General features: G+C 38.9%; 1 protein-coding gene across 2 annotated transcripts in view; it reads left to right on the plus strand.

The window, feature by feature from the left end:
• The window catches only part of prkar1b (protein kinase, cAMP-dependent, regulatory, type I, beta), a 46,445-nt gene that overhangs the window by 17,094 nt on the left and 3,819 nt on the right, over positions 1–25,532 (plus strand). For both annotated transcript variants that reach the window (XM_057345911.1, XM_057345912.1), the window contains 6 exons: positions 7,614–7,675; positions 10,012–10,058; positions 11,870–12,028; positions 16,984–17,044; positions 19,591–19,712; positions 24,929–25,010. In XM_057345911.1, the coding sequence (XP_057201894.1) occupies positions 7,614–7,675; positions 10,012–10,058; positions 11,870–12,028; positions 16,984–17,044; positions 19,591–19,712; positions 24,929–25,010 (533 nt within the window). The remainder of the gene's footprint in view (positions 1–7,613; positions 7,676–10,011; positions 10,059–11,869; positions 12,029–16,983; positions 17,045–19,590; positions 19,713–24,928; positions 25,011–25,532) is intronic.

A 25,532-nucleotide genomic window follows, 5' to 3' on the forward strand; every position in this document is an offset into this window, starting at 1 on the left:
ATAAAGACTTACGGGTGGGCTCTTTGAGCTCGGTCCAGTAAGCAACCACCCAGATCCCTTTACTGCATTGCAACACCCTGGCTGCAAGTTTCTTCAGAAAATGTCAAAATCTAGTTTTGATTTCATGAGGCTGATTGCATAAGTTATTTCTGACATTGACGGCAGTCTGGAATTCATTGAAGTTTTATTGCTTTGGCTTTTGATGTGTGTGCTGTCAGTCACAGGTGGACAGACGAGCAGACAGACAGCTTACTTAGAGCCCATACATATAGATAAGTACCTGTAAATAAATTTCCCTGTCTCATAGCAACCCGCAGCAGGGGTAAACACACATCTGCACAGTTATTGCCTTTGTTGATTGATAAGTGTGTTAGTCATGTGTTTGTGGGTGTGTTTTTCTTTACCGTACAGTTATGTTGTTACTGTAGCTTTCCTGTGGCTCGGTGGTTAGAGCATGGTGCTAGCAACGCCAAGGTCATGGGTAGGGATGGGTATCGTTAAGATTTTAACGGTATTACTATTCTCATCGATACTGCTTATCAGTCCGGTACTTTAACGGTATTCTTATCAGTACTTTTTGATATAAAAAGAAACAAATTAGGAACAGAATTAACATTGCTTTATTTGAATTAACATAATTAACAATAAATAAATCATTCAAAATAAATAAAATAAACAATTTACAACAAAAGCAATTCTTCTTTTTCTTAAGTTCTTCTTTAATCCTTATCCTTATTGACTCTTTGTCATATTTTTTTCTAAAGGGTAATTGAATTTTACTCTAAATAGTTATGTATTTGTACATGTTTATTTTGTGTATACTGCACTGAATTATTTCCATTCTCAGTGTAATAATAAATGATTACACATATAGGCCGATTTATTTTTTTAAGTAGTTAACTAATAGAAAATGGATTAAATGTGTAATTTCCTTTCACCCATGTGGAATTAGCATAGTTTTAACGCAAGGTTATGGAAACCAGTTAGATCGAATTTACAGTTGTTTTAAATAGAGTGAATGGCATTAGCATATATTATATATTATAAGAGCATATTTCTTCTGTGCGGCTGTTCGTGTGCGTGCGCGATGTGTAGACACAAACTGTGCGAGAGACACGTGACGTGTCGCCTCGCGCGCTCTGCTGGGAATAATATGCTTGCGCCAAAGACTAAATTCTTGGTGTTATTGAAAATTAGAAACTATTGTTAATATAAAATGTGCACGATAACGTTAATGTAGCAATAACATATACGATTTTTTTCCCCGAGGACCAAAAGCATAACCAATAAGGGCGGAGCTTATCGATGCTCCGGTCTTTCATAATTTTGCCCCGGGGCCCGTTTAAAACCGGGTTTTGGTACCCATCCCTAGTCATGGGTTCGATCCCAGGGGATTGCACATAGTCAGAAACAAATGTATAGTATAATGCAATGTAAGTCGCTTTGGATAAAAGCGTCTGCCAAATGCATAAATGTGAATTTACTGTGAAATGGCTGATATATCCAAGGGAAGATGGTAATGCCAAATTTTCTAACTTTGTCCCTTTGTCGTGAAACAATGTGAACGGTTCATAAATGTTAACAAATGTACTTTCTGTTTTGACAAAAGAGTTACAAACTTGTTTTGAGTTCTGAGTTGTATGTAAAAGATGCAGACGACCTTAAAGGGATTGTTCACCCAAAAATGAAAATTCTCTCATCGTTTACTCACCCTCATGTAAAAATCATACCTGTATAAATTTTGTTCTGATGAACACAGAGAAAGATATTTGGAAGAATGTTAGCAGTTTTCACTTCTGGGAATTGACATCAAAATTCAAAGTCTAACTTTAAAATCCGTGCTTTAATGTATAATTCTCACATTTGTAATACTTTGGTCAGTTAAAAAGAGTACTTTATTTAGTTTAATATTATTTATTTGAATGAATTAAAAGAGCCGTTTCATGCCTATCCTTGAATCACTTAACTAATCAAGGTTGATGTCGGATATAGAAAGTAATTAGTGATAAGTAACTAAATACTTTTTGGAGAGAGTAATTTGTACAGTAATCTAATTACACTATTGAATATGTAATTAGTAACTAGTAATTAATTACTTTTTCAGAGTAACTTACCCAACACTGGATGGATGTTATATAAACGGTGGATATAACGCTGGATTTGCAGATCGTTTGAAACTGATAGATGGCGCGGTCCCAGCGCTAAAGATACCGGACATGAACCGTATGCGGTAAATGAAACTAAGTCATGTAGTGAACTTATACTTATAGTGAATCAACAGTTATGCAGGGATAATGCGATGATGTATTGTGTGTCGTATGTTTTCGGAAATAATCGTACAGCTGTATCTACCTTTTATAAATGTGATCAAACTAAATACTCTTCGAAGATACGAAGTATGCAATACTACTCTATAGGTACTCAAGATTAATATGAGATTGGCAGAAACTGCCCATTCAACCTGACCTATAAAACCAGTTTGTGAGCTGTTCCTGTTTTCTGCCACTCAAGTAATAACAGCGCATGCTGTGCACTTTGATTAGAACGATGCGAGCAGAATAAGGGTTAGTTATTCAATTCAATCCCAGAATTCCAAAAGTAAAAGTGTTTTAGCACGTTTGCTCTGAGAGGATGAGGCATGCCTGTAAACAGCTTTGTGTGTACAGCGGTTGTTAGCAGATCTCAATGTCAGAACAGATTCTGCTTTACACCACTTGTAAAAGTACACAGGTGTGTGTCTGACTCTATCATCTGACTCTAACTGACACTTCCACACTAAACATGCCTCTAAACACCCACAGGACACACAGACATCCAGGGTGTGTCTCAAAGTTAGATGTAATTAGCCAGACGCTTCTTGTTGTCTTTTGTGAATTTGCTAACAATTAAAGTGATAGTTCACCTATAAATGAAAATTCTTTCATCATTTACTCACCCTCTTGTCATTTCAAACTTTATGACTTTCTTTCAACTGCAAAACAAAAGAAAATATTTTGAAGAAACAGCACTGGCCCACTTTGTCTTCTATTGTATGGACACAAAACCTATGCAAGTGAATGGAGGCCAGTCAACAACATTCTTCAAAATATCTTCTTTTGTGTTCTGCAGAAGAAAGAAAGTCATACAGGTTTGAAATGACAAGAGGGTGAGTAAATGATGACGGATATTTTTTTTGGGGTGAACTTTCAGTTTAAATTTCTTTGCTAATAATCCTAAACGTGTTAACATTCAGAATGGAATGCTAATTCACTGAATACTGCAGTTTATACTTTTTTTGAAAAACAGATTGTAACACAACGCAAATGTAGTATACCACATTGTCACTCGATCCTTTTATGATCATGTTAGTTTTGTATTGTAGTTTTGTCTTTGCAATTCCCAAAGAATGAGTCAAGAATATTTCTTCAGGATTTTTTGTGACGCTTGAAATAGAAGGTCATGTTAAACGCATTGCATCATGGGATGCTGTAGCCAGTGTGGTGTATTCTGTATATTGCAAACTGAATAAAGAAGTAGATAGTCTATGTTAGAATACAGATAAGAAAGTATGTGGAAGTTTTCTCCAGGTCTCTTTCATAAGAATAATACGTTCGTGATTACCCAGCATGCATCAGCCGGGTATTTCACTCTTATTTTACGCTCATGATCACTTTGTGAATGAGTTGTAAATCAAAACCTCATTCATTTTTTAGGATCATAAGGGCCACATAGTTCAACAGGTCTTCCTGTCATTCAGCTTGTCTCTGTGGGCCCTCAGGGGACATGGAGATTGACACGACTAAACCAGTGAATAGGACAGGGGCCCCAGTCACCTGACATCTCCCGGCCTAACCCTCCCTCTCTCTCGCTTCAGATTATTTGCTTTTTTAACCTCAGCTGTCCGTAATACATTTGATAGCATAAATTGCTGTCTGATTTCTAAGAGTTTGTTTTGCGTACAGCTGCTTGTTTCCTGAGGTTTGACAGTAGAGACAGGCACAGGCTTGTAGGGACAAAGACGAGATCTTTGCGTTTGTGATTTTAACACTTTCCTTTTGAAAGTGTGAAAACCAATTAAAGAAGAAAAGTAAGTTGTAACCTCATTAGGTTTGTGGCCACACATGCTGCGTGTTGTGCACATGAAAACAGAACTTTGTGTAGGCGCTTGGTCTCTTCATCATGTCTTTCTTTGTATGATGTTTAATTCCCCATCTTAAACAGTGTAAACCAGCATTCATGCCAAAGTCTTGCCATACATGATTTCATTGAGGTATGTCATTTCTTTTGCCTTCACTCATGCATGATTTATTTAGAGCTGTGAACACACAGCACATTAGTTTGTGGTTTTTGGAAATGAGCAGTAAATAATCTTCTGAAGACTGCACCGCAATTCTGTGGAGAATCCCACATACGATTTAAACTGAAGCTCATGTGTTTTAATACTTTTATTATCTCGTTCTTAATCAAACTCGCCTTCTCCTCCCACTCATTCACGAACAGGTTCAGACGAAACTCTCGTACCCTCTCATGTTCTTCTGTACCACCTCACTTCTTAATTCCTTCTCCATGTGACGAGACCAGCTTATGTTGGTCCAGGCTGGTTTGTGCTGGTTAGTGATGTTTTGGTGCTGGTTGCCTATTATACAGTTGTGCTCAAAGGTTTACAAAACGTTTGGGAAAATAAGAGGATTTTTCAAAATGAAGGTTTATTTTTAATTTAGTCCTGCCCTGAGCAAGTTATTTCACTAAAGAAATGTTAACATATAGTTCACACTAAAGAATAATAACAGAATTTCTAAAAATAGCCCAAGGCAAAAGTTTACACGCCCCTGATTCTTAATACTGTATGATGTTACCCGCTCAATCAATGAGAGTTTTTATGTTTAGTCATAGTTGTTTAAGGGTTTATTGTTTGTCACGAGTCATTAGACTGTCCACTGATCTTCAAAACAATCACCCAGATCCTCCACAATCTTTGCTTTTTCAGCATTTCTGGATATTTTACTCATGTCCAGCAGTAACTGTATGATGTTTTAACTCTCTTACTTTCAGAGGGTAACCACAGAAATGACATTGCAGCAAAAAGGGAGGATGACAAAATGTCCTTAGGATGTTCCACACTGTGTTATTCATCATTCTAACTTTTTATTTTTTGCATTTGCCAGATGCTTCTCACCAAAACAGATTACATGTGTGTTTTTAGGAAATTGAACCCACGACCTTGGCGTGGCCATTACCATGTTCCAGCAACTGAGCTTCAACTTCATACATTCGTAATTCATCTCAAAAACATCTTGTTTACTTCATATCTGAATTCGCTGTAGAAGGGAGTAGCCTATGGGAAATAAAATGTACAAATCACGTATTAATACCTTTAGGCCCGGTTTCACAGACAAGGCTTGTCCCAGACTAAAATGAATGTGTGACCTTGCCTCACTCAATATAACTTGCCCAGAAATATCTTAAAATATGTCAGTGCCATTGTTTTGTCTCAAGCTGCACACCAGTAATGTATTCTTCTAAGGCATTTTTATAAAAGCGACATAAATATCTTAATTCAACTAAGGCATAGTCCTGGCTTAAGCTAAGCCGTGTCTGTGAAACCGGGCCGTAATGTTTCAGTTCTCATTGCTGTCTAAAAGAAACTGACCTTCTGCTTCCCAGATTTTTGAATTTGATAATTCTGTACTCCTTTTTAAGTGAGAAAGTTGATACTTAAATGAAACCTAACTGAGATCTCTAATAATTCTCCTGAGGTTTGAAAGTGCAACCTCTGAGCAATAAAGGTTTCCTGAGGGGCCGCCACTTATCACCAACCACCTTCTCAACCTCCTCCTTCACCTCCCTCTACGCTTAGACGTCTCCTCTGATCTTGTGCCAATGCCTTTCTCCTGCCATGAATAACTCCTTGTGACATCACACTTAAAGATCAACCATCCTGCCTTACCCCATCAACTACATTATAGAGGCGGATTTTGTCTCTGTTCCCTTTTTCAGGGAACGTTCCCTCTTGTAAGCCTCGTGCCGCCGCGGGTTGTGAATGCGGGGAATCCCCACGCTCAGACAACTGATGAGAGCTCTCATGTGAGTGGGGGAGCAATTTAAACAAACATCCTTTATACTCCGTAAACCTCTAAAACAAATGAAAAACTAAGAAGACCACCTACTAGAGGATCGATTATTTTTACTCATGACTGGAATACGAGACTTCAGCGTCTTTAATCGTCACGTTACATTTCCCTGTGATGTTTATTACTTGCAATGAAATTTATACTCACAAATATGAACTCAAAGGAATTTATTGTAAAAGCTGCTTGCTCTTTTGGGGTTGGGTCCTTTTGACTCGGGGCAGTAAGCACGTCTTAAGCAACGTCCCATCAACCAGTTTTAATTTTGACAGCAAATTTTGATTTAGTTTTAGTCATAGTCTTTTGACGAAAATGCAATTTAGTTTTAGTCGCATTTTCGTCAACCCAATCATTTTAGTCTAGTTTTAGTCGACGAAATATGAAAAACGTTTTAGTCGAATAAATATACATTATATTTAGTCTACTAAAATCTACATGGTTTAAATCATTTACTTGGTGTAATTAAATGTTCCATACAAAGATTCAACTGTTTTCTTTTGGCTGACTTTGTTGCATTTCACGTTATGCAGCAGCTCGTGTTAGCGGAAAAGTTAACATAGGCATGTAAAAACGTTTGAGCTGCCTTTGTAATGTGTTTCGTGGTGACTCGCCTGCAGTCGCGCTTCAAGTTTGCGGCGTTTTACCAGCGATCGTGAAGGAAAATAAGACGCCTTGTAAACCGCGTGGAGACACAGAATATATGTCTGTGCTTACCCTTCTCCCAGAGACCTCTCTCTACCGTTTATATGAGATAAGCAGTACATGCGCGCAAACTGATGTCCACCATTTTTATTAGTTGACGAAAATGTCAGTGTATTTTTATTACAGTTTTCGTTATCATGCATTCATTTTTATTTAGTTATAAAAACATGTCGTTAACGAATACTTTTCGTCAACGAAATGAACACTGCCGTCAACGCCCTAGCAACCCCTTAGAACACCTTAGCAACAATATGTAAAAATCTAGTTGAAAATAAAGTCCCTCTTTTGCTCACCCGGCACGCAAACACAACATCAACATTAAAACATCGGCATTGACCAAACCACATCAGCAGCAGTAAATAAACCTTGTTATAACCGACAGCAGTAACCGGAGAGGTGTATTGTGGGAAAAGAGTCAAGGGTCATGCGTAGTGCCCGACACATCGGTTGGCTGTTGCAACACAAAGTGTGGAAGTACATTATCAGGGTCATAAAAGTCTTTCACAGTTTCACAGGCACAGTTGTCACTTTGTTTAAGGGTGTGTGTTTCGAGAAATTCGCAATATATGTGTGCTGTATGTTAAACTGTATGCGGTACGGACACGTGCTCCTGTCATACACTGCAAACTGCTTATACGACTGGAAGCGTGCGATACAGTAGCATTGACCGGGTCATGAGGCTTTGGTTTCCATGGCAACAGCATGTACTTAGCAATAGCCATAAAGTTGACATTGATGATATGCTTGAAATGGATTTTGATAAATCTGAGTTTTATTCATCTCATGTGTTTCTCTTTTTCACAGTGATATATTTGACGCCATGTTCCCGGTCACACACATCGCTGGGGAGACGGTCATCCAACAAGGTGAAAACTATGAGTTTGATATATGAATGAGTAAAATTAATAAAGACCTACCTTAACAGACTGAAATATTAAAACATACAGTGGGACAGGTAAAGACATTCCAGATGTATTGAAAATAAATGTATTGTATTGTAATTTCTGGAGGCAAAATGTCCCCAAAAGGATTATAGCCACGTACAATTTTGTTTCACTGTCTAAGTAAGAAAATCTCAAAACCTTGAATGATATTTAGGTTTAGGTTTGCCCTTAAACCTAATCCTCCCATAAGCTTAAAGTTAGACTTTAGGCTGCAAAAAATATACAAAATAAAAGAACGAAAGTAGCCATGTTGTACCAATATCATTACACGGTTTTGGTTTTGCTGATACCAGCTGTGCAAACACAATTGCAACGCCAGTTAGTGCAAGAAGTTGAGAGTTGTTCTTTAAGCAGTAAGTGCGAGATGTAGACTTTTACTGTTGTGTAGTCTATAGCAGGGGTTTTCAAATTGGGGTCTGGGGGACCCCCAGGGGGCCTCCAGAAGATTCTAGGAGGTCCCCAGAAAATCTTAAGGAAATAACAAGACAAAGCAAATGTTAAAAGTCTGCTGAACATTATTACTGTTTCGTTTACAAGTGTTCATATTGATAAGTGATTATCTCTTCTTTCTTGCTCCATGCATACTTTTCAGAATCATTTTTTATTAGTGAGTTTTTCTCAGTACAGTTCCCTTTAATTCACTCAGTGGGCTTTGCAAAGCAGTCTTTTGCTACAGTACAAATACATTTGAGTTGTTCAGATTTATACCTCCACCAAAAATGTTTTTTTAGCCAATTATTGAATATGTTGTCTTTACAATATCACACTTGTTATTTATTTCACACAGCTTAAATGTATCTTTATACAAAAAAAAAACAAATAGATGAATATGTATTTTAGGAAGAGAGTCCTCACAAAAGATTCCTTATTTGGTTGTCCCTCACATGGTAAAGTTTGAAAACCCCTGGTCTGTAGAAAGCGGTTAACATGCGCGCCATATATGTTCTCTGTGCAATGCAGTTCTTGAGACAGAGTTTCGATGCATTTATCTAACACGGGCAGATTGCCCATAAAAGTAAGACCAGGAATGCACAAAGCGTGTGCGCGTTTCTGTTCTCGTCAAATATTTGACTGCACTCTGTGACTCAAGGATCGTTTGGCCAAAAAACAGAAACTTCAGAGCAGAGGTGATAAAAGACAGGAAGACAGGAACAATACGAAGAAAAATGAGCTGAATGGCTTGAAAGAGAGAGACACGGCGAGTGAGAGAGGGCACTAGCGGCCAGTGAGTGTGTTAAGATAAATTGCGTGTGTGATTTACGAGCGCTCGGTGCATTGGGCGTTAATTAGCCTCGTGAACCCGCGTGAACTCGCTAAAGCACGGATCACAGACTCTTTTAACTCTTAAGCACAAACACATACACTTGCTACCAGAATCCCAAACACCAACGTCGACATCAAAGACCCCTCTGAACCTACAGAAACGCTCGATGCAGAAGCCTTTGACTTGGAAATCAGAGCTGGTGGGTTTTGGCACGCCCAACCGTCCATTAAACTCTCAAATGGGCTGGAGAAGATGAAGTCTGGGAATCATTTAGATGACATCGCTCTGGGAGGTGCTGAGGGGTTTAAAGTGGTGTGCCATCTTTTATCTTTCATTTATGTGTGTGTTCTTGGGAAATAGAAAAGAGATTGAATCTGGGAAAGAGAAAAATCTTCTGTTCCTTTGAAATGAAAATAGGAGTTTTTGTAAATTATTATATATTTTTGGGTTGTGGTGAACTAGTTATTGACTAAGCAGAATAATCTGATTAAATTGGTTCTTTTGAACACATTGTTTTGTTTTTAGATATTTTTGTTTTGTTTTGGTCGATTAAGTGGTATTATATTAGATTATATTTTGTATTACATTGTGTTGGCTGGACAGAGATTAGATTAAGCCAGGACTTGGCCTTAGTTAAATAAGAACATTTAAGTAGTTTTTACAAACATGCCTCACAATAAAAGTTTGTCAGTGCAAACTGTTTTCAGTTTAGTTATAGAAATTTAATATTTTTTTCAGTTTAGGACTAGTCTTAAGCCTTGTACGAGAAACCACCCCATCGACTTTCTAATTAGGTTTTGATATCACATTATTTTGATGGAAAAACATGTTGATCACTTGTAATGCCTGACAAAAATGTATTCCATTAAAGTATCCTTTACACATTTTAAGGAAAATAAACCAAAGAGATAAAAGGGTTTTTATAAGGTTTTGGTGCTGAAGTTGATTGATTGAGCCAAACTCATTATTGTCTCTCTCTCTTTCTCTCTATCAGGTGATGAAGGAGATAACTTCTATGTTATTGACCAAGGAGAAGTTGATGTGAGTTCAGTGTTTTGTATTTGTTTATCTGTATTTTTAGACGGATGTGTTAGCGTTGTGTAAAATGTAGCTGGTCTGAATGAATGAAACTTCCTTTATTATGGCCTGGCCCTGCAGATTCATTAGCATTGCCTGCGCTGATGTTTAGCAAGTATTATGGGGTGTACCTCACGAGACCTGCCAGGGTTCTATTTCCCCTCAAAATCAAAATAATTTTAAATTGTGACCATATCTCTGTGACAACCCATCCGCTTGTTATGTCGTGACGTAAGGAATACTGTTTCTCAGTCCAAGCCCCCACTCATTTCAGTGGAGGATATTATTTAAACAGACGTTTATGTGCACTGTTTATTCATATCACACATTTAAGCAACACATTTATGAACTGACAGTGTACACTACAGTCTGCAGGCTCACAGAATGTCCAACATCCAACATTTTAATAATTTGTCCATTTTTGTTATGAGATCGGGGGTTTTCAGCAATTATACATCACGCCATGAGTGTATTAGCATTTTTTGTTGTTTTCCTATGGCATCTGATTGGACCCGGAAACGGTATACAGGTATGACCTTTCACACATGGTGGTGCGTGACCTCGGGTTTAACAAGCGCATTATTATTATTCTAATGTGATAAAATCAATATTGTAAATTATTGATGCAATTCACACAAAAACAGGCCTTATTGTTTTATGAAAAATGATCTTTAATAATAAATTTCAATAATTTCCATAATTGGTTGGAGTGAAATGTAACCTGGACATGCTTGTTTTTGTGAGATTTACCCATATATTTTACAGGCGGATATGAGAACTGTGGGAATTTTTGAGATGTCTAGACATTTATCGAGTGAATGAAGTGTTTATGTAGGTGTTTATATAAGTGATGCAGGTATACTGTATATGATTCAAATCTTATCCACCTTGGCCTGTCTTAACACTAGAAATCATCAGAAACACTAACTGTTTGTATTGTTCTACTTCCCCAAAGATGACATAGATAGAGTTCATGCGAATGATATCGCAGAACCCGTTTTGTGTTAAACAGAAGAGTTAAAATAGTTTTGGAAATCATTAGCATCTACGCTTACCTAGAAAACATACATAGATCAATAAAGTTTTTTGGGATCTGTATTGTATAAACATATGAAATGGCGAACTCCAGGACACAAGGTGTATTGAAACGAAAGTCGTGATCACCTCACCTGCTGGTACCTTCGGTCCTCTGGCAGCCTCTGGGTTTTTTCTCTCTGTTCCACTGATGAGGCCGTGACCTGAACCTGTTCCAGTGGCCGGTCTGAAGAGCAAAGATACCCGAGGAATGTGCCTCATACGGCTGGCGGAGCGCCTGGCCCGGGCAAGACAGAGGATGAGTGTTTATTTCTATCCCTCAAGTTAGCGTTTTTTAATCTTCCTTTATAAAATCAACAAGTGGATTGTGTGTCAACAGGCGTAACCGAACCAGTCCCAGTGCAAAAGGAGAAAGGGCTCTTTGTGTGCGTGTGGATATGAGTGAGTGCGAGATGTTCTGGGTCTTCAGTAGCTTCTGATGGTCAAGCCAGAGTATCTCAAGGTGGACGTGTTATCTAATTCCTCTTAAGACACTTTAGAAGATCTGAGCGGGTTGGGAAGATAGAAGCACGGAGCGGTGTGTTATCAGAGCACCTGTTTCATTGTGAATGCCCTTGACTGTCCGTTATAGGAAAGAAGAGATCCAGAAATCCTTTGAGATAGCAGAACGTCAAAATCGACAATGTACAATTCAATCAAATCAGAAGGGATCAAATGTATTGTTCTCGCTCTCTCCGCAGGTGTATGTTAACGGAGAATGGGTGACCAGTATCGGAGAGGGAGGCAGTTTCGGAGAGTTGGCTCTGATCTACGGGACTCCGCGAGCTGCTACCGTTAAAGCCAAGACTGACCTGAAGCTGTGGGGTATAGACAGAGACAGCTATCGACGCATCCTCATGGTATAAACACATAACACTCTTTTTATAGTCTACGCTGTCATGTACAGTACACACACTTCACTGATGTGTCTGTAAACTGTGTGTCAACTCAAGGATGTGCCGTTCTCTGCAGCGAGGTGCATATTTGCGAATGTCGAAACATTTGAAGTGCCGTGTGCCTTGCGACACTCGGGGTTGGGTTTGGAGTGTTGGAATTATGACATGCAGATAACCGACATGTTACGCAGCTCTACGCAATTCAATTTGCGCTGAGCTTTTTTCTGTGGTTTGTCATTTATGCTCATCGATTGGATTTGTCTAAGTGCTTTTTTGGTATCAGCTTATTAATGTTCTCATTGGAATCTGATTCAAGCAATGAGAGCTCTGCACATTCCTTATGATGTCATGCGTTCTGTTACAATCGATATGTGCACATTTCATGATGTCATCGTGTCTTTTCTTATATATAAATAATATGTAATATGATTAAATTGTAATGTAGAGATTATGAGATATTCTATATAGTCACTGTCGGACTGAATCCTTGTATTTACATTTTCATGATTTTTTATTTTATTTTAGTATTCAATGTTTTTTCATTTTGCGTGAGGTGTCAGTTTTGGAGATACAAGTTTTCAGTCCGACAGCGACGATATACTTGTAATCAAAGGATTGGCTTACTTTAAAATAATCATGTCGTTGTTTATTCGCCTTCATGAATCAGGAAATTTGTGATATATGCACTGTTGAATAGTCATCAGCCGGGTTTCCATCCAAACGTGATTTGAATCTTTTCAAAGTTCGCAATAACAGGAGGAACGACTAAAGCTAAATTGGTGCGCTTCCATCAGGTTCGGATCACGGTGGTATTGGTAACCTAGTAACCAGCAATAAATGTAAAAGATCTGAAAACCAGAAAGACACGATCAACGGTTTAACAGCCGCTTCATCTCGTGGCTTTAATGTTCGCTACGTCAGAATTTATTCAGCAAATCTCCTATTATTAATTAACTGTTTTTCGCAAAAAAGAGCAACAACCTCAAGCGAGGGTAAAAACTTTTTTGCGAATTAGCAAAAATAAATTAGTTTTTATTTCGAAATTTGTCGTTTCCAACCCGGCTATTGACATTGAAGCTTTCATTCAGTTAAAGTTCCTGTGAACCGGAAGTTGCGATCGTTTTTACTTCCATATTCTGACACATTTCCGAGTGAAAAGGAATTTCAAATGAGAAAATTAGTGGGAGTAGCTTGCGTTTTTCACTGCAAATTGATTGGATCTATAAAAACAGCTGTTGCATTTTGAAATGGAACTGGCAGCAGACTGACAGTTGAAGGGGAGGAGTTAACGGATGCTCCGCCCAAGCCGTCTAATTTACGTCATTTGAGATGGATTGTCATTTCAGGGCGGAAGTGCATTTTCAGATTTTAACTGAAGATTATGAGGGTACATGAATTTTAAAAAGAAAATGACCCACATTGATAAGCTTTTTCCTATAAACGCTGCAATTTTTCATAAAAAAATAAGAATTGAATTTTAAATTTCACTAAGACTTTAAACGTCATTTAAAAAAAAAAAAGTTTCACATATAGGTTCAGAAGCTCTTCATAATACATAACAGTCATGTAGGTGAGTAAATGAAGGCAGGACTCCTTTAAAATCTCTCTGCTGCTTCATTTGGATGCCGTGGCATTCCAGGTTGAGACTCTTGACCATTGTGCCGCTGGCGTTCTCCAGCTAAACTAAACTTTCCGCCCTTTGGTATTCTTTAACTAAATACTTACTGTCTTGCTCAGCAGCTTAATCTGAATGGAGTACTCCGTCCACAGCAGTACTAGAAGTTTTAGTGTTTGTAGAGTGTGTGGGTGTGTGTTGTGGGAATGAGTAAATGAATATTTCTAATGCCCCACAAGCCCCCGTGGAAACTGTTCTCCACACAGGAGTTGAAGTTAGATTTCTGTCAGACGGTCTCTTTCTTTTCTGTTGATGCTGTCTTCTTTTATGCAAACACACAGTTCAGTGGGATGGGAGACATGCTGTCACAATTCAGCTATTCTGAGCTGCTCTTAATTAAACCAATGAAAGATTTGTGTGTGTGGCCAGGGGCGTAAATCTCATTTAACAGTAGGGGGGACAATAAACATAACATTTCTCAAGAGCAATTTTTGAAGGGGACACAAATAATACAGTCAAAATTGTACTTACTACGACACAAAGCGACAATATGCGTTAGGTTCATAGGTTTATCATGCAGACTTGCAGTCATATTATAACTGAACTGAACTGCCACTTACTGTAATACAAGTGAACGCCTAATAAAGCTGTTTCCATTTACATTTTTTTGGTCTCTGTTGTCAAGACAGGAAACAAGTATAAAAACACACTACCCATGATACTACATGTTAACAATGAGTCACTTTTTAAACACTTTTTTAATTTTATCCTGATTTATACTGCAACATCGTCTGACAAAGTCACCATACAATCTACATTAAAGAGTGGCGGTTATTTTCCCATGTAGTGCACTGCGTCCGCCAACAAACTATGTGCATAGATGTACTATGTTCATGTTCGTGTACTCAAACAGTCAGTAACAGTGACAGATGCTTAAATTCTGTGTTGTACTCGTTGATGAATCGTCGAGTTTCAGTCAACTGAATTTTTAGCTTATCCGCCGCGCACACACTGCACAAAATAGATGCTGAGAAAACGAGCTTTTCCAACTGAATGAAAGTTGTGCACCTTTTGTGGACAAAGGGGGTCTGAAATTCGCTAAATATAGTGCCAAAGTCACTAAATTGTCACCGGTATGTGCGCGACCTGAATGGCAAGGATCGATGGCTAATTGTGGCCGTTAATGTTAACATTATGCCAGGTCGCCACAAACAAAACAATGCATGGGAAACGGCTTCGGCGTGTTAGTTGCAGTGTGTGACGCACTATGCAACAAGCTATTGTAAACAAGCTAACGTTAACTAGCTAAGTAACTTTTTAATCGCTAACATAGCAGATTCATGGAAAAATACATCAGTTATCAGCCTTCTTTGCCACAACTAATTTATTAATGAATCAGCATCAACTACATTAAAGAGAATCACTTCATTTAACGTGAATAAAATAGCCTTCTTACTGGAGTTCAACAACCACTGCTGAACTGAGCCACATACCTTACTTATGTGTAGCGTAGGTGAGATCAACTGTTTCTAAACTTAAAACGCATTTTTTGCGTTTGTATTTTTTAAAGTAGTTTGGGTATACATAAATATATTTAGCACAATAGACAGTGCGATTTTTAATGATTTGGGGGGGACAACCCTCCCCTCCGGCCCCCCCGGGATTTATGCCCCTGTGTTGTGGCTGCAGTCAAATAGGGATGTTTATTAAACGTGTTGTGTTCTGTGTAAAAGTGAGCTGTGTACAGTATGTGTCATAGTCTCTGTGTCTGAAAGAACCTGCGTATGTTTGAAAAAGTCACAACCATCTTGATTTATAATAAATAATAAATGCATTTTCTCTGTTTTATTGTCAAAAAAATCTATACCTATAAAACGCGTACATTAAATAGTAAATTCAGAAAAATTGATAATCATTTTGAAATGGTCTCTTAGTTTTTTTACGCGGCTGTATAAATTAGACAAATTATATTTGTTTTCCATACTTTTTACTTTTTGTATTATTATTTTATTGTTTTTCTGAAATTATTATTTATCGGTATGTGTTTAGGCAAAATTGTAATTTTTGTTTCATTCTGTGAACTACTAACAATATTTCTCTCAAATTTCACATAAAAATATTGTGACTATTTGCATTTATTTGCAGAAAATGAAAACTGGAGAAAAAGGTCAAAATAACTATTTTTCAGACCTCAAATACTGCAAAGTAAACACGTTCATATTCACTTTTAAGCAATATACATGTATTTAGAAAAAGTTCATGTGTTTTCATAAGTTTTCATGCGTCTTGTCATGCTGTCCGTCTTTCACATTGCTGTTGGATGACTTTGTCACTCCTGAGGTTTGGTTTTGTTGAAATTCAACAAACACTGGACTGGAATGACCACAATACATCTAGAAATACTGATTACATGAAAATTTTATTTTGTCTCTATATACAGTATATATACTTGCAAACAAAATGCTGTATTTGGTTAGTTATTTGAAAAATGGTCGTCTTACTTAAACACATACCAATAAATAGTAAATTCAGAAAAACTGTAAATCATTTTTACAGTTGTAAATGATTTTTGTCCATCGCTATATATGCACCAGAACTGTTGAGAATATGATCTCAAGTTTCTTTACCAGAAGTGCATTAGTTCACATGTTACAGGCGTCGTCTTTCTTTCTTGGGTCTAGTAAAGAAATCTCCTCAGACACTTACTCAAGCTTCATCGAGTCCGTCTTTACAGAAAGTATATTCTGTTTATTTGGGAAATGTGGCTGAACTAATCCATTAAGCCTGACCAACACTTGCCGGAACGCTGTAGATCATGATGTCATACCTCACTTAAGGGCAGCTTAGATGTTCAGATGTTTTTGTATCTTCTTCTTAAACACCAGGGGTGGAGGGGTCACTGACCTCGTAAGAGAGAAGGTCTTCGCCGCCAGTCAATGGCCAAAAATGTACGGATACAATCTGTTGTCTTAAATTCGCATGTTTAAAGTTTTCCAGTTCTGAGATTGGATGAAGTTTAAGTAGATCTGTTAGCTTTGTCTTGGATGTTTCTTCCAAAATTCACATGTCATGAGCAACATCTTAGCAACCACCAAAAACACCGTAGAAACCACCTAACACCCTTAGCAGCCGAGACTTGGAACAAAGGAAGCCAAAGATTTCCTTTAATTCAGTTTATTTTTTCAGCAACATGTTTGAGGTACATGAGCGTGTTTCTTATTGGTGTTTTGAAAAGTTTGATTTAAGTTTACTATCTGAAACGTATCCTTTATGTGTCTTCTAACTGTTCTTCAATGTTTTTTAGGGAAGCACATTGAGAAAGAGGAAGATGTATGAAGAGTTTCTGAGTAAAGTGTCCATACTTGGTAAGTGATGTATGTTTTTCAAATAATTCATCGTGCAAAAATGCATTCGACAGTTAGGTGAACCAACCTTTTACCCAACCTAACCCTTGAACTTACGATGGAGAAGAGCCCTTATTTCTAATAGCGCTGCTCTTGATTGACGGACACCGCTGCGGTACGCAGTGCCAATTCAACCCTGGCTTACATTCCAACAGTTTTGTTTGGTGAGAGAGACAAAGAGGAGCGAGAGAGGAACATTAAGATGGTCAGTTCGGCAGTGACCCCTCGTCCTTCAGCACCCGGAGGTCACTCGTCGCTCTAAATGGGGTTATTAAATGCCTGAACAAACACACTCCTCCTCTCGGTTTCCTCTGTTTTTCTTACTCTCTGTATTCTCCGTTTCACAGCCCTGTCACGGCCTGTCTTCAAACGCCCACCTCTCTCGCTCCTCAAACATCTTTTCTTTGCTCATCTTCTCGCGTTTGGGGGGGGGGCATGTTTTCGTTTGCCTTAGATTTTACGATTGCAGTGAAATCAGTTGGAATTCTTTGCGTTGTTTTGGGTCGTATTTTTATCGAATAAACCAGATATGTTGCAGAATTATACATTTGGATAATATAAAAGAGGAAGATGCTAAAATCAACATACCTCTACATAAGTTCTTTGAATATTTTCATAATAATCTTAATATTTTCATAATATTCCTAATATTTAATAATACTCGTAACATTTTAATAATAATAATAATATGTCTTGGTTATGTTAATAATATTCTTAATATTTTAATAATAATATGTTTCAGTTATGTTAATAATATTCTTAATATTTTAATAATCAAATATTTTAATTGTTATTAATATTCTTCGTATTTTAATATAGGGCTTTCAAACGATTAATCGCGATTAATCGCATCCAGAATAAAAGTTTGTGTTAACATAATATATGTCTGTGTACTGTGCATAATAATTGTGTATTTATAAACACAAAAACATGCATGCATATATTTAAGAAAAATATGAAATATAAAGATTAATACGTGTTTTATTCTGGATGCAATTAATCGTTTGACAGCCCTTTTTTAATAATAATATATTTCGTTTATTTGAATAATACTCTAAGCTAGTTTAATAGTTTGTTATGTCTTAACCGAAGAGTTTTGTGTTGTGTTGCATTTAGATAAAGACTTGTATGTAAATGTGTGCTTATTTGCGCTGTACTTTATTAAAATAATGGGGTATATGCATACGGGTCAATGACGTACTTCTGCTAAAACTCAGCCAGGCTGTTACATCCGGCGCAATAGGGAACAATGGCGTTTCGCTTCAGGATGCACATAGGATTACGATCAACAACGTGAGTCTAATTATTCAAACACTTTGCCATACGTCGACAACCAAAATGGAGAAACACTTCAGGCTATCCGTTTCAAGGTATGTCAACAAATATGAAAAAAAGCAAAGTGAACTTTTGCACTTACTAGAGGCATGATCACAGAGGCACTTAACAATGCTCACCCGTAGTGCTGTCGGTTAAACACAATTTAAGTGCTATGAGAGTAGAAGTGACCTAGCTGGCTGAGATTTTAGCGGAAGTACGTCATTGTCCCGTGTGCATATACCCCATTTTGTATATGTATATGTATATTTTCACATCGATTGTGTGCTAGTTAGATGCCAGACACACGCTTCATTTCTTTATTATGCTTTATTATGTCAGTTTTGTGAGGTTTTTTTTACAATGAGAGTGCTTAGTGTGCGCTTAAAAGCTTCGAACAAATACTTGAGTCATACTTTCATATTAACTGACACTGTTACATTGTTACATTACAATATATCCCGACAGAGGAATGTGTTAACATAGACACATGTTGATTTTTTTTCTGGCTGGCGGGCTCATGTTACGACTGAAGCAGGTGGACGTCTGCCCGGGCGTGAGGATGTCTTAGCCAGCCTGATAAAGTGACCATTAGTCTGGAGCATGCAGACAGGCCGGCCCCAACACACACGCACACCGAAGCCACGCACACACACCGTCTCGCTCCAACTATTGAAATGTTAACATTATTATAACGTCTGATCATTGACTACTGTATTATTCCGTCCTGCATTGTAATGTGATGAGATGATGGGAAATGCTTTCTAACAGTCTGTGGGATGAAGGGAAATGAAGATAGACAGACGGAATAAACAGTGGAGTCCCTGTAGAGGCCGTCATTATTATTTACAGCTGGAGAGAATGAAGCGGCCGGCACAGGGTTCTAGCACGGTCGTGTTTGTGGGTGGTACGCCCGGTGATGGATGCTTGAAGGTGGGAATGGCCTCGGGTATGTGGCGGGTTTTGAATGATGGCTTTGGCGGTTTATTTCTCACGGCTTCAGAATAAGTGGTGGTGTTAATCTTGAGGATTTTCTTTTGACTGATATTGTTTGTACAGATTGCTTCCTCGTTGTACTTTTCACTTCCTGCGTTCTGGCATGGCAGTATTTTTGTGGTATCATCGATTTCAGATCTGAATGCCAAGTTTTGGCGTCTTGATCTTCTTTCACGTTCGTCTTTTGTCTCCTGTAGAATCTCTCGATAAGTGGGAGAGGTTGACGGTGGCTGATGCCCTGGAGCCTGTGCAGTCTGACGATGGAGAGAAGATCGTCGTTCAGGGAGAACCTGGAGATGACTTCTTCATTATAACAGAGGTGTGTACAGGAAATCTTTGTTCACTAGAACAACTCTCTATCTTGAGGGCTGAAAAGAGGAGAACGACTCTCCTTGGTTCCCCTTGAGGTTCCTCAGAGAGTTGGACAACGTTTCACAGACGTGAAATAGCGAATCCGCTATGGTGCGAGCGCAACTGGCTCTTAAACGGAATGAGAGATGAGACTCTGATTGGTTTACTGCACGTTACGCCCAAAAAACACCCATTACTCATTAAGAGATTCAGGACAACCCGTTTAGACCATGCGCCCGGGCGCGCCGACCATTTTCCCGTCGTTAAATTAGCAAAAGTGGATTCGGACACGCCCTGAGTGCACCTGCGCCGTGCACTTAGATCGTGAAAATAGGGCCCATAGTGTTCGGTTGAATTTCTTGCTGCTGTCAACAAAAGCAAAACACATTTAGGAGTTCAGAACCCCTCACAGCGCTGATTCAGCGTTCTTCTCAGTCTCCGCCAGATCTATGAACCATATTTTAATTAACTTCACATTTATAACGTAAAGAAGAATCTTAGTCTTTTTTCTGTGTCTTCTCAAATGTTCACATCTGTCTTTCTCTCCAGCTGTCTTTCTTTCTTTCTTTCTTTCTTTCTTTCTTTCTTTCTTTGTCACCCTCTCAAGTGCTCTACCCCTTCATTTGGCTACCCTTGTTCCCAACCAGTGCTCCCATGATGCTCTACATCCACCTGCCTCTTGGTTGCCTAATAGTGATGTTTGCAAACTAATATCACTCATACTTGGGTTTCGAAACTACAACCATCCCCCGTCCATCACTTTTAAACTTTAGCATGTAACTCATCCTGCCCTGTCACAAAGTGATGCATGGTGACTTGTTCCAGACTCTTGGTGACTTGTTAGTGACCTGTTGTTAGCAAAGAAAACAATTTCATTAATAGTAAGGTTACTCTAAAGCCAGTCCAAACTTTTAGGAAATCTTATACTGCTTCACTCTTGACATCGAGCACCGTTCGACAAATTTACTACAGCTTTGAGAGGAAAGACACTTGGGTAACCTCACAAGTATGTGCGTTTGGAATGAATTCTTCCTTTGGGGAAAATTATAAATCTAGGATTAATGACCCATGTAAAGTGAACTGGAGTCAGTAGCTGGAAGGTCAGATGGTCATTGGACAACATTGGAAAGAAGGCCGGTGTAGAAACAGACGGTAGTTTTCTATATTTTTTTCTAATCTTTTTTAGGTTCTATAGAATAGATACAGTATAACCTCCAAACCTCGTTTGTAGTTTTGTAATGAATTTGATCAGTTAATTTTTCCCTTTCATCTTATTTGGTTCGTTTGTATCCTATTCATCTCAGCACAGTTTGCATTTTTAGCTTCCGTTTCTGCGGGTCGAGCGGGAGCAGGTCAGAGAGACGGATGAACATAAATAAGGAAGACTTGTGCATGAGACATCGTCTCTCTCTCTTCCTCTCTCTGCTTGATTCCCAGAACGGAGCGCCAGCGGTTCAGGGATGGAATGTGAGCTTCAGACTTTCACACAGGGTCAGGTCCAGACTCCAGACCCGGGCGAGGGAACCAGAGTGTAGACACAATGACACACAGGCTTGAGAAGGAAGATGGTTTGCTTCAGGGGAGCTGAGCGTGTCGCTGTCCCACTCAGATCCCATAGTATGGTTATTTTGATAGATCTGTGCTTTCACAACGTATAATATTCTGTCATCTTACTGTAACTTGGCTTAAGTGTGATGATCATGGGCTTCGCCTGCTTCAGGACCAGTGAGAGATCAGTACCAACTCCAGTGAGGGCCACTAGCCTGCAGTGTTTAGCTCCAACCCAAATCAAACACACCTGAACAAGCTAATCAAAATCTTCAGGATTGCTTGAAAGCGAGGATGTTTAAGGTTTGAAGTAAACTCAGCGGGATATTAGCCCTCCAGGACCAGAGTCAAATATCTCTGCTCAACAGCATGTCGAACAAATCAAATAGTTTACATTCGAGTGTTTGCGTTTCCTCCCCCCAGCGGTTTTTATTGAATCTATGTTAAACAGGCTTTCCCACAGAGGCTGAAACAATTTGCCGCCCATCGTGAGACTTTCAATTTGCTTCTAATGTAAACCCAACAGCCTCGGGGCATCCCCATGATGTCATGCTTCTAGAGAACACGTCCCCAGCCAATGTCCTACATATACCAACACCGATCCACTCGGCTTACACCGAAACATTGAAAACCCAAAACGTATCCTAAGAGAAGAAAAAAGAAGGTAGAAAACGGTAGGATCTGTTATTATGTAGTGCATAATTACAGGCGGCGATTGCACATCGGGATCGGTACGAGATGAAAGGCACGCCTGGCATAATAAAAATGCAACTTGTTTCCATTTCTTCTTACAGGGTCTTTTCCACATCAAATTCTTTATTACGTTGTTTTTGGGTGTGCTGCTGTGGTTTTGATCAAACCCCTCACCCCCGGTGCATGACTTATCCTGCATCGCATCAAATCACCTGGAGTGTTATTAGTTTTAGCGTACGAACCTGAGGATAAAATGGTTGAAAAAAGAGGGACGTTCCCAACACCAGAATTTGGTAGAGGCTTAAGGGTGGGCCCTTTTGACTTTGGCCAGTAAGTAACCACTATACCCAGAACACCCTAGCATTGTGTGGCTAAGTTTACTTGCGAGTTTGATTTTCGTTCAGAAAATGTAAAAATCTCGTTTGCAGAAAGTTCAGTGTTTTGTTGTTTGTAAGAAGTTGGTGTGGTGTGAGAGAGCGCTGCCGAGAAGTCATAAGGATCAAGAAAGTTCTGGCTGTGGCGTCCCATGAAAGCGTACAAAACACATCAATGCCGGGGTGGAGAAATGAACCAGATGCTTTCAAACAGCCTTTAGTGAACAGTCAAAAACACCCGAAACCCTCGCCGTGTGCCCGATGCAGCTTGTTGCCGTGGGTTACAGTTGTGACCTGTCTGCTCAAAGTTACCTTAGCTATGCTTGACTGAACAGGAATGTTTTTATTTCAGAAATATTGGCAGCGCATGCGATTGTTCAGTATTGACGGAGAGGCGGTTCCACGGCTCTGGGGCTCTGTAACGTCACGCTCCTCCATCAGCAGATGTTCGGACTATACATGGAGGCGATAACAGTACGACTGAAGAGAAACTCACAGCTCACGTCTTCTCCACAAGCCACGTGATTTGAGGATCATTCAAGGCTGTAGCACACTTGAATGGACTTGAATGGCCAGTTCACCCAAAAATAAAAATTCTTTCATTATTTACTCACCCTCGAGATGTTCCAAATCTGTATACATTTCTTTGTTCTGCGGAACACTGTTTATAACCAAACAGTTCTTGGCCACCATTGACTACCATAGTTGGAAAAATGACAGTCAAAAGTGTCCCAGAACTGTTTGCTTTTCTACATTCTTCAAAATATCGTCGTTTGTGTTTAACAGAACAAAGCATATTATAAAGCCATTTTTCCTACTATGGTAGTCAATGGTGACCCAAGAACTGTTTGGTTATAAGCATTCTTCCAAATATCTTTCTCTGTGGTCATCAGAACAAATAATTTTAAAGCAGATTTGGAACAACTTGAGGATGAGTACATGAAGACAGATTTTTCATTTTTTTGGGGGGTGAACTGTTCCTTTAAAGTTTTTTTCTAGTCCGTAATATACTGTAAGCATACTCAGTAAGTGTAACTGTGTTTACAACAATGGACGCTTGACCTGTGATTTTAAAGTTTTCCGATGAGGATGTTCAGGTCAGTAGGGTCAACTGTGTGTTGAAAGCTCCAAAGAGATCCAGCAGGACTGCAAGTGAGATACAGATATACACACTGAACCGCGATGTGTTATTGACTAGAGACAAGTGCTGTTTCTCATCTGCAGCGGTGGATTAGTTATTTGTAGACAACATCGTTTTTAGGGAGAAAGGGCGTAATCAGTTTTTTTTCTCATTTTAAAATGTACTATTTATAGATTTTTTATTTATATGTGCTTTGGTAAAATAATATATTTTTTTAATTCTGTGAACTACTAACAATATTCCCACCAACTTTCAAATAAAAATATTGTTTCTATTTGCATTTATTTGCAGAAAATGAAAACTGTAGAAACAGGTGAAAATAACCTATATAAGTATTTTTTCAGACCTTAAATACTGCAAAGAAAACAAGTACATATTCACTTTGAACCAATACAACAGTAATATTTCTACATGTATTGAGGAAAAGTAAAAAGAATATACACATCAATATTTTTGATCATGTGTTTTGTCATGCTGTCAGTCTTTCACATTGCTATTGGACGACTTTGTCACTCCTGAGGTTTGGTTTTGTTGATATTCAAAAGACACTTGACTGGAATGACCACCATACGTCTAGAAACGGTGATTAAATGAACATTTGGGATGGGCTGTATATAAGATGCTTTGTTGGATTTGCATTCAGGGAATCTTTGAAATTCGACATACAGTGCAAGTTGACACGACGAGCCCTAAAAGCCCTTTTGTGACATCTCGACCTCCTGAAAACCCCCACATCTGCTCACAAGATACTAGTTTACTCACAATCTGGAGAGAGTAGGGAAGATCTGCGGAGAGCAGAACGTGTTTGTTGGAATGAGTTCTTACTTTCTAATGAGAATCAGATTGTAAAACCATTCCGATTTGAAAACGTTTGTTGTTTTCGTCTCAGTTCGTCTTTATGTTATCATTCTTATTTTTTACTTCCTTTTCTTGCGCCATTTCATTCCTAAGTTTGTAATGATTAACTAGCGTTTGTGTTTGTTTTGAAACATTTTTGACTGTAAAGTGCCTATGAATTGCGCAGCCCTTTGTCGTCTTTTACTGCTGCGTTGTGGGTAATGCTTGTGTATTTGTCCTTCATGTGACAAATGAGACCAAACGTCGTGTGTCTTGCTTATTTTTCGTACTAAACGTGTTTGAGTTTGGGAGTGCACTATGAGGCGCCGCGTACAGTGAAACCTGATAAAGGCTGAAAAATCTCAACACTGACAGGCCCAGGTGTGAGAAGGAGGTGTGCGTGTCGTTCTGTTTGTGTGTGTGTGTCGAGTTGTCGTCTAAATCCCGCACACCTGCAGGCATATAAAGCAAAGAATCTCTCTGAAACTAATCTTTCTGACACGTCTCAAACTCTCCGACACCGTGAGCTATGCTTTTCCTTTCTCTTTGTGTATTGAACCTGTTTCTCTCTCTCTCTCGGTTTCTTCTCAGGGCACGGCGTCCGTTCTGCAGCGCAGGTCTGATAATGAAGAATACGTTGAAGTGGGCCGCCTGGGTCCGTCTGACTACTTCGGTGAGTGTGTGAAGGATGAGTGCCGAGCCCGAGTCTGGTAGCAGAACAGATCAGAGTCAGACAGGAAGAGCCGCCCCCCTAACAGGTGGCACTCCGTCATGTGCGGAGCATGCAGAATGTAGATCTATGTGCTTGTTTACTCTGTGTGGTTTAGACTGCTGCACCACAGACACGATTCTGACGCTACGTGGTGTTTGTACTGTAATAATATTTACTTTATATAGAGAGCTACTGCTTTTCTTATTGTTACTGTATAATGTACAAGCTTGGTGTTTATGTTATTAGCATACACAGAGATGATTGTTTACAAGTGGACGGCGTTGGTTCTGAACCACCACACAGAATTGTAAATACGAACGACGCGATGGGAATCTCCTGACATTGCCCTCGTCTGCCATTGCTCATCAAACAGATAGCTCCGCCCCACACTCACTCATGTTGCTGTTTTAAGCTCGTCGGGATGCTAAAAGAAATCGTTTTTCATATTTTAGGGCCTTTTTAATGAGACGGTACAATAGAGCT

This window comes from Triplophysa rosa, linkage group LG11 (genome assembly GCF_024868665.1).
Source record: "Triplophysa rosa linkage group LG11, Trosa_1v2, whole genome shotgun sequence".
Lineage (NCBI taxonomy): Eukaryota > Metazoa > Chordata > Actinopteri > Cypriniformes > Nemacheilidae > Triplophysa > Triplophysa rosa.